A 10,994-nucleotide genomic window follows, 5' to 3' on the forward strand; every position below is an offset into this window, starting at 1 on the left:
TTCCCCAGCCCCATTTTACAACACTTCCCCCAGCCCCATTTAACAACACTTCCCCAGCCCCATTTTACAAACTCCCCCAGGCCCATTTTGCAACACTTTCCCCAGCCCCATTTTACAACACTTTCTCAGCCCCATTTTACATCTGATGAACAGACTCTTATCAAAAATCCTGGCTGAGCTAAAGAAGCAATGAGCATATAACCATAAGTACACCAGTGCAGTTCATTGTCAACATGAACGTTTTAGCGTCCTGTTTCTGTTTGTCAGGAATCACAAATGATTTCGAGTTGGTTAGCATCATGTTTGATCTCTAGAGTAAGGCAAACATGTCACCAAAACAGAACTAGTATTGTTCGATAGAGGTGACAAACGCCTACAGTGGAATTACGACCTTCCTTACCGGTTTAGAACCTCTGGACATACAATCAGCGTCCATAGCCTAGTTGGTTACAGGTTAGGGTGACCGCATATAAAGCGGGAGGCCCGGGTGGATATTCTTAACTTTCCAACACACGCCATCAGACATGTCTATATATATATATATATATATATATATATATATATATATATATATATATATATATATATATATATATATATATATATATATATATATATATATATATATATCCGTGAACCACACACACAATACTCTAATCTTAACATACGCTGTTCAAACTCAATTATTATAGGCCTATTGTACAGTTGGAAGGATTCACCCATTGCGATTGATAAATTCGTTACACCACACTCAATGTAATTAGCCCAAGGACAGATATAATTTTACCGCGCAGTATAAATAACGTCGATTTGAAAACCAGAAAAATGTGTGTGTGTGCGTGTGTGTGGGTGTGCGCGCTACGATTTGAGACTGATGGCCTGCCATAGCGCGCGTGCTTGTGTGTGTGTGGTGGAGAGAGAGAGGGAGGGATATAGTGATAGTTTAATGGCAGTGATGCAATCAGGATTGTGGGGACAATTAACTTTGATCAGTCACATTTCAGCCATTGTATGGCTTAAGTTTATAATCGCATACAGGATATAATTTAGTTGTTTGTTACTTTGTAATTTTAAATGTTGTTATATTTCACAGTGTGTATGTTTGTTTTTGTAATAAAAAATAATACTTTTTATATAGCGCCAACGAACTGTGAAAATAATTCTCGTGGCGCTTAACAATAGTTACAACATATACGTTTTAGTAAAAAAGATACGTGTATATGCGTGAAGGTGGGGGGGGGGGGGGGAGGCGGGTTGAACAAAATGCATCTAATTTTAATGACATACATTACCTCTATTATAAAGAAGCGTACTGTCTTAGAAACAAGTTCGCTGAGACAAAAGGTGCTTCGTTTGTGAAAAAAATCCCTTTCCTGCCTCTGTCTGGATTTTATCGAATAAAAATAAGGCTAAATCCTTGGTTACATGGTATGTAAATTAATGTGACTTCTGCCGGGCACCATAGCTATACAGGGATTGCCACTGCCAACTGTCGGGATTCGATGTTGTTGGTAAAGCACAGGGTTTGTAATCCTGACGTCACTGGTTGTACCGGCGTTCTTGTCAAACAGTTTCTATGCTTGTTTGAAGTTTTCCCTTTGTTTCATCTAGTTCAATAAATTGACATCGTTTGAGTAGTTTAACGTAGCCTTATTTATAGTTACCTGAGTTTTATTGAACTTTCCATCCCTTCAAACTAGTGTTGCGTCGATAATCGTTTGCGATATTGGTATCGGCCGATATTTGCAATATCGGCAGCATATCGGTATCGGTAACATTTACATCGCCTTAATAATATATACCTGAGTTTTTTTACCTTTCCATCCCTTTAAATCAAAATATCCCTCTTTACGTGATACAAAGTGTTTTTTCTTCATGGACCTACTCGGCGGTTATGACTGCAATAAAAATTTAAAAAAAAAACCTCCATCCATTTTTAATCCCCCCCCACAACTTTAATAGTATTTTGCAAGGTCCATGTGTTTGATATGACAATTGTGTGTTAGGGGTCAACATTCAAGCATGTTACTTGTAAATCACTTCTACCGCACGGAATATGACTATATTCTGCAAATATTTAAATAAAAAAGAAAAGATGATCCATTTATAGTATAACATTTTCCTTCAATTTATTTGACAAAACAGGCTATGGCGACATCGTACCAACGACACCAGCTGGTCGAGGCTTCTGTATCGTCTACGCCATGATTGGCATCCCTCTTACATTGTTGTGTTTAGCCGATATCGGGGACCTTCTAGCAAGGTTAGTTCTCTGGTTCTGCAAGAAGGTCGGAATTAACAAGTGTACCCGGCGAATCACGAGAGAATTCAACCGATCGCAACCGCAGGAAGATTTCTCAATGCCCGCGACGGCCATGACCGTAAAGGAAAGTCCAGAACACGACAACGCTCAAGAGATGAAACACAGTCCTCAATCAAAGGGCGACGATCATGGTGCAGCGACTCACCACCATCAACAACATCACAGTGGTCACGGTGTTTGTACGAAAGATGGCACCTGTCAAGAGGAAGAGGTACCCATCTTCGTTATTCTAGTCATTCTGGTGTCTTATATCTGTGGAGGATCTGCCATCATGGTACGGATAGAGGGATGGCAATATGGCGAGGCTATTTACTTCACCATCATCACCCTAACAACCATAGGGTTCGGTGATCTCATACCAACGAACCTGTATTCACATCACGCTTTCATATTCTGCATATTTTTCACCCTCTTGGGTATGGCGATGATGTCGATGACAATTACATTGTTGAAAGATAAAGTGGTACGGATCGTAATCTTTGTTTATCATAAGATCAAGCTGGAACATTGATAACGGAGAAAATTGTCAGTGTAGGAGAAGAAGATGATGATGATGTATACACAAGATACTGGTATACCTGGTTATTTGAACTTACACACGGACACGGTTACTGACCACGCGCATGCATAATTATTATAGACGTGAGCCAGTCGGTGAAACAATATGTTTTTCCAAATTATACCACATAATCGATATTTGCAATTTTACCAAACAAATTTTTTTTTTTTGGACAAGCGAGTGCAAACGATCAACGGATGACCTAGTAAAAATGTCGTCACGTGATTTATGGTCAAAAATTATGAAGAACGAGATCCTGGGAAGAAGGTTTTTAGCAGTTTAGAAGTAACTGACTTTAGGCTAGGCTCTGTCAACAACATGTTAGGTCATGTATACTGAGTGCGAATACCCGACGGGAAGCACACCCAAATTATCGACACCTTCGTTCAAAAATGTACTGATGAAACGTGACTGTTTGTGGTGGGGGGGGGGGGGGGGATAGGCGAAGGAAATGTCCATGTTTGGGAATGAATTTTCTTTTGGATATTCCCTTAAAAGTAATCCTTATACTGTGATAAAAAGGGGAAAAAAAATATGTAGCATGCAGTTACTTCAAACATTGTGGTTGTCTCGGGATCCGGCTGGAGCATGCGGTTAATGGATAACACAAGTTTATATTCGTTTTAACAGAATTCCACATTAAAGGCCTTAATCTCTTTGCGTTTAAAAATAGGAGATTTTATAGGAAGCACTTCCGTTGAAAGAAATATTTACATTAGGACAAATGATAAAGCAAGTTTAATCCCATGAAGTTCTAGACTGCATAAACTTCTTGTAAGTGGCCCAATACGCACGCCTTCTCACTCCTCACTCCGGGAAAAAAAAGTAAAATAAGAAAAGAGAAATTGTGATAGATTGTATATGAAAAAAAATATACTTATGATATTTTTGTTAGAAAGATGAATGCTCATATGTGATACAAATCAGAAACTGCGAAACCAAAAAACCTTATCTGTAATATTACTAGCTGAAACCGCCTTCAACATCTATGACCTATGACCTTTCCACCATTTAGAGGTTTTAACCATCTGTAAACTAAGTTTGTTTCTTATGTGTTTACTTTATAAAAGGCTGCAGGGCCAATACGCTTTTCTTTTAAATTTCTTTTTTTTTACTTTTTCTTTTTCACTTTCACACCGTCCAAACTATTTTCATGATTGCTAAGTTTCCTTGTTGTTGTTGTTTTGTTTTGTTGCTTTATAATTTTTAATTTAAGCTACATAGAGTGCATTATTTAGGATTTAATGTTGTGATTTTATGGATGACAGTTTTTCCTATGTATATATTTCATAACAAGATTCATGACTTTACTTTCCTTGCCGGGGATGTAACTTATATATGCCTTATAGATAACCCAGTGCAAACAGCTGTGTAATTATCAAAACAACAGTTATGTTATGTCTCACTTATATATAGGCCTAGGCCTACACTCTGTAAATAAGGCAAGGAAGCATGACTATATACATAAGCTGCAATGTACTATTAAGGGAAGAACTGGTTTACCCCCTCTATTTCACTTTATTTCACTTTTTTGGCTTGATATACTTGCTTTAATTTCCATTGGTGTTGGAAAATTCTCTCAGTGACGCAGTAACGTCCTGTATAGTGATCATTGTTTGCAAATAATGATAATAATTGAACGCACAAAACATTAATGTCACTTGTGAAATATTTGAGAAGCGTCAGAGATTGATTAAACCTTGGCAAATGGAATTCTGTTATTCATTATTGCAGTGAATTATAGACGGTTTTAATGCTTGTTTACCATCTGACATAGAAATACACCAACGTGTAGCTATCTGATCGAGGCAATTTTATTTCAACTGCCCTAACTTCCACGTTGGCTGGCGATAGCTATAGGGAGTGGCAGGAATGGGAGGTATGTTTCTGGTCTCCTAAACTACAGCCAACAACAGAACTGTGCGTCTCCTTGTTTTATTGAAAATACTTCTTTAACAACCTAATATTTTGTTAATATATTAATTTTTCTATCAAAATTAAAGCATGTTAGGTTATTGGAATTGATACGCGTGCAGATGGAAGAGCAGGAATTTACACTGAAGAGATAGCTTTTGAATTTTGAATTCTTTCTTATGATTTTATTAGTCAGTCGAAGTAAAGGATCAGTAATATGATAGATGGAAGGATTAGGGGAAGGGGTGGGTCTACGAGCCTTCCGGAATGCAATTTATTTGCTTATTTATTTCTCTACTGTTCAATAAATAGAGGCTTACAAGATAAAATCTATAATTAAACGCTTAAATGAAAGTAGAATCCTTTAGTGCAATTTATAACTATAAGTTGCAAACATGACGAAAATGTATAGCTGCCTTTAAAAATAGATATATGTAATGTTAATTTGAAAACGTATTCTTTACTTTATATATTCCATAGCTTTAAGAAAAGCACGAAATAATTAAATACCTTGCCGATATATAACACAACCGCCCCCCCCCCTCTCCAGCTACATACTTCTATTTTCTTTCGCACTGAGCTGGTTCACCTTTGGAAGGTTGTCCAGCCGCACGTAGTCATGTGAATAGTATGTACGCATCTTTCATTCATTACTGTAGTTTGATGGAATGATTAAAGACCAGGGGTGGATCAGTGGGCCACATCCGGGCCCCTGCAAAATTCAGTACATTCTGCGAAAGAAATGTCAGCCCACAATCTTGCGGTATGCGGGCCCTTTAGACCTATACTCTTGAGCATACAACCGGCTACCCTTCTGGTCATTGTTAGATCCAGGTATCTAGCCTATAGTGAGATTTGGTTTCCAGGCTCTGACCCTCCGCTTTGAAAGAATGTTTCTATCTGACCATCGTAAGAAAAGTTGACGGAGAATCGATCTGTATATAGACGAAGTTTATATAGACACTTGTATTTCTCTTGGTTTTCTATATGGGGGCTAGTGATGTATCTATAATCACATTTTTTACACAGTACAGAATGTAAGCAAGTTATTATCTATTCATTTGAATGCTTATATTAGTTTATTTTTTATTTTAAGATTTTATTATTAGAAATACACGATAATATTAATCTCTGCAATGACTTATCTTAACGCTTTCCTTTTTCTATTTGTTCCGTTTCATTCTGTCCAATGAGAGATAACCCCCACCCAACCCCCCCCCCCCACCCTAAGAAAAAATAAACAAGTGAAACAAAATACAATTTACAAGAACAAAAACCAATAATTTGCTTGCAATATGCATAGGTGTAAAATTTATCAAAATTTTGCGTGGATGGAAACTTCTACCCCTCTGATTTGGAACCCCACCACCTCCCACCTTTCCATCTTTCCTCCTCGGTCAGTATGGTTCATAGAAAAGATTTCAGGTAATACCAACCAAGTTAACAGAAGTCCCCCGAACAACTCACCCCCCCCTCTCTATTCCAAAACCAACAGTCATCTAAGAACACCGAGATGTACCTTGTCCGCATATCAAGCGGGAGGCCCGGGTTCGAATCCCGGTGGAGGCTGGAAGTTTTTTTCACTGTTCTGGATTTTCCAACTCACTACAATTTCAATTATATATATATATATATATATATATATATATATATATATATATATATATATATATATATATATATATATATATATATATATATATATATATATATATATATATATATATATATATATATATATATATATATATATATATATATATATATATATATATATATATATATATATATATATATATATATATATATATATATATATATATATATATATATATATATATATATATATATATATATATATATATATATATATATGCATGATAAAATGTTCCACTTGTTGGATAGAAATAATAGTAGAAAAGATAAGGACAACATGTAATGCCTTTTAATCCAACATAATATTTAGAATAGAATAGATTTAACTACACGCTTCACAAATTTTCGGACACCCTGGTCCTTCGTCAGGTGAAAAAAGAGTGATTGAAATCACGTTAGTCTACCGTAAGCCCCAAACTGCTCAAAGTGCTTGAACCCGGAAAGAAAAGCCATATCCCCATATTGAGACCATGACAGTGTGAACGTTCTCTAAGGATCAGTTCGACATCCTTCTAGTTTCTTTTATAATGGTGAGACAAATTACCCAGCATTATGGCAAACTTAAGACAGTCGATATTGTGTTGTGGAAGACTAAAACTGGAAAACTGGTTTTGTTGAGTCTGATTGTGCTTTTGTGATTATTAAGTCGTAAACGAAAGGGAGTGGAGGTTTGGCCAATGTTTTGTACATCAGGACAGAGAACACAAGTGATAAGATATATCACAAAGGGAGTGTCACGATTGTAAGGACCTGGATGTAAACACACCCCTGAAGGAGAGAGCTGAATGTCAGGGTCCGTGATCATGTGATGACAGACCTTACACCGGGGTTTACCACATTTAATATTCCCCTTGGGTTGGGGAGTGTCGGTGGAGGGTAAACGACTCCTAACAAGGATGTTACGTAGGCTGGGAGGTTGTCTTCTACCAACTACAGGGGGGTTAATAAAAATGTCACCCATATCGTCTCCCAAGTTCAACGTGTTCCATTCATTTTTGACCAGCCTAATGAATGGATCGACCTGATCGCTGTGTGTAACGACAAATGGAATACGATGCTCTTTCACCTCCCTATGCTGACTTTGAAGCAGTTTCTCCCTGTAAATTCTACAGACCTTATTAAGGGTTCTCTTCAATAATTTGTAGGTATAATTACAATCAAGAAAGTGACCTATTAGGGTGGTAGATTGACTACGAAACTGTAGGGGATCAGAACAGATGCGTTTGTAGCGAAGCATTTGGCTAAAGACAATTAAGTCTTTAATATGAGATGGGTGAAAACTATGAAAGTCGAGTTATGTGTGACGGTCAGTGGGTTTAGAATATACAGACGTGTTAATCCGACCGTTAGAAAGAGTGACCAGAGTGTCCAGAAAGGCAACATGAGATTTTGATTTCTCCATGGTGAATTTAATGGAGGGGTGGAACAGATTGAGGCTATCTGCAAACGCATCGAGAGACTGTTCCCCATGAGACCAAATAACAAAGATATCATCAATGTAATGTAAGTACAGAAGTGGTAGAAGATTAGAACTTTCAAGAAATCTAGATTCAAAATCAGCCATAAATAGATTAGCTTACGCTGGGGCCATTTTTTGTCCCCATGGCTGTCCCCTTAGCCTGAATGTATAATCTGTCCATGAACGCAAAAACATCGTGTCTGAGTATAAAGTCTATAAGTAGGGCGATCTCCTCAGCGTTGTGGTGGTTGTCCTCAGATAAGTATTTTCTACATGCCTACACCCCCTCATCGTGCGGAATATTGGTGTATAGGGCGGATACGTCGAGTGTGACCAGTAAGGTGTGGTCCGTGACTCTGGTAGGTAGGGTGGATAGTTTCCGAAGAAAATCCGTCGTATCCTTGACGAAACTGGGTATGTTCCCCATCAGTGGTTGTAGCTGGCTATCGATGAAGCCAGAAATATCCTCAGTGAGGGTACCTCTTCCAGAAACTATAGGGTGTCCGGGTGGTATCTCTTTGTCTTTCTCTATTGTCATTGGTGTGCATGGTAGCGGTCGATTCAGAGGATCTAGGTATTGACTTCATTCCGTGGATTTTGGGGAGCATATAGAAGCAACCGGGTGTTGGAGCTTTGGGTATGAGATGTTCGATGGTTTGGCGGAGCCGTTCAGGAAAGTTGAGATTATGCGGTTAAGTTTGTTGTGATGGTTTACTGTTGGGTCTGAGTTGAGTTGCAGGTAGTAGGTGTCGTTGGATAGTTGCCTTTGTGCCTCCGATGTGTAGTCGTCGCGATCTTGTATGACAATGGCTCCTCCCTTGTCAGCTGGTTTCACCACAATGCCGATATTGGTCTTCACGGTTTGGAGTGCCATGTGCTGCGATTTGTTGAGGTTAGTACGAGATTGTATCTTCTTCTCGGAGATGGAACACAGGAATTTGTCGAGATGTGACCTAACCGAGTTGATATAGAGGTCGATGTAGCGGTTACGTCCTTCCGGTGGGGACCACAATCTGGATTTTGGTTTTGATTGGGTTGGTGCCATGGCTGATCACCCATTGTCTGGGGTGCATCTTGTCCTCAATCCTTTAATTCCTTGTTCGTCCTGAGTTAGGTGGCCATTTAAAACAAATTTTCCTTTGCATGCCAAATATTTGTGATTTGGCATATACTGATCTCCAATGGAAAAAAGACGAAACAAAACAAAACAAAAAACAAACACCAACGCGGTAATTAAAACAAAAAATATAAAACAATATTGCAATTGTCTTTCTATCATTCCAGGACCATGAAAAACCACCTAAAAAGTGCACGATTTCAAGGATTTTTCACCTTTTCTCCACGCCTAATAACGGCGTCCCTGTAAGGAGATACAATTCACATTAATTTCGTTTTCCCTATTAAAGGAGTGATTTATGTCGGACAACTTGACATAAATCGAGTTTCCCACGCTATCTATCATTTGAACTGAAAACATTTCACGTCAAAGAAAGCATAGGCCTATCATAGACACGATGTCAACAGCTTTCAGTTTTTTTTTTGCCTTAAGGGGAGGGGGGGGGGAGGGTGTGGGGGTTGATCATATGATCATCATCCTTACATTACATTATGAAGTTTCTTTTATTAGCAAAGTACTTAGAGCGTTCTTTGAGAATAAGTGCTATATAAATGTAATTTAATAATAATAATAATTACATGTAAGGAAAATATTGCCGTCAAAAAGTTTCTACAGAAAGCATACAAAATTAGTCTATGTGTGATCTTTGCCCGGCGTATAAAGCCATTGTGGCGCCACAATTGACTATCATATTTGGGTGAGATTACTGTATTTGTTCAAATATAATTATTTTCAATAATATCATATTTTCCCCCTTCTTGTTTGAATTTCTCTTTTTGGTCCATTCGTGTATACCGTGTTAAATGTGTTAATGTTAAATATGATTAAATGTGATTCTTGTGTCTATATGAGATATTTCAGAGTAAATGAATGAAGACAAAACAAAGAAACAACAATATTTATTAGATTTCATTACTCCAGGGATGTATTACTTTAACCAGAATGCAAAAATGCATTGTGGTTTCGATGATGTAACATCAGCAGTTTTCTTCATGAATCTGACGTAATGTATAGTGAGGGTGTACATGTTAACAAGGGTGTCATGATTTGACCTATGATGACCCCAAATGATCATTGACCTCCACCAAAAACAATAGGTTGCTTTAACTCAATGTGGTACTTCTACACACTGAATAAAAGGTCGGCCCAAGCTCCAAGTATTGAGATATCGTGTTTACGAGGCTTTCGCAACTTGACCCCTTGTGACCCAAAATGACCTCCACCAAAAACAATAGACTTTTGTACTCAATGTGGTACTTCTACACATTAAATATGAAGTCTGCCCATGTTCCCATCTTGAGATATCGTGTTTACAAGGTTTCCACAATTTGACCCCTGGTGACCCCAAATGACATTTGACTTCGACCAAAAACAATAGGCTTCTTTTACTCAATGTGGTACTCCTACATACAAAGTATGAAGTTGGTCCAACCTTCCCTTCTTGAGATACCGTGTTTACAAAGTTTTCACAATTTGTCCCCTGGTTACCCCAAATGACTTGCACCAAACACAATAGGCTTCTTGTACTTAACATGGTACTTCTACAAACTAACTATGAAGTTGGTCTGACCTTCCCTTCTTAGATATTGTTTTCACAAAGTTTTCACATTTTGACCCCTGGTTACCCCAAATGACCTGCACCAAAAACAATAGGCTTATTTTACTCAATTTGGTACTTCTACACATTAAATTGGTCTGACCTTCCCTTATTGAGATATCGTGTTTATAAGCTGGACGTCACAAACGCACTCACACACACACTTACACACACATACGCCATCATGAATGCATAGGTTACGATTATCATCGAAACCAAAAAATTAACTGATCTACGAGAGCTTTATTAAGTCGTAAAGAGGTGTTTTGACATCTACTCTGTGAAGAGCACTTAACAACAAGCTACTCACATTTTGATGTTTTCTTATAAAGATAGTATATCAAAGAACACGGTGATAATTTTCCCTGT

The 10,994-nt window shown here is 37.8% G+C and overlaps 1 protein-coding gene across 3 annotated transcripts in view; it reads left to right on the plus strand.

The window, feature by feature from the left end:
- The window catches only part of LOC139967973 (TWiK family of potassium channels protein 7-like), a 42,248-nt gene extending 36,308 nt beyond the window's left edge, over window positions 1–5,940 (plus strand). For all 3 annotated transcript variants that reach the window (XM_071972223.1, XM_071972222.1, XM_071972225.1), the window contains one exon: window positions 2,146–5,940. In XM_071972223.1, the coding sequence (XP_071828324.1) occupies window positions 2,146–2,834 (689 nt within the window). In that variant the 3' untranslated portion in view covers window positions 2,835–5,940. The remainder of the gene's footprint in view (window positions 1–2,145) is intronic.
- Window positions 5,941–10,994: the final 5,054 nt, after the last annotated feature.

Source organism: Apostichopus japonicus, chromosome 5 (assembly GCF_037975245.1).
Source record: "Apostichopus japonicus isolate 1M-3 chromosome 5, ASM3797524v1, whole genome shotgun sequence".
In the NCBI taxonomy this organism is placed as follows: Eukaryota; Metazoa; Echinodermata; class Holothuroidea; order Aspidochirotida; family Stichopodidae; genus Apostichopus; species Apostichopus japonicus.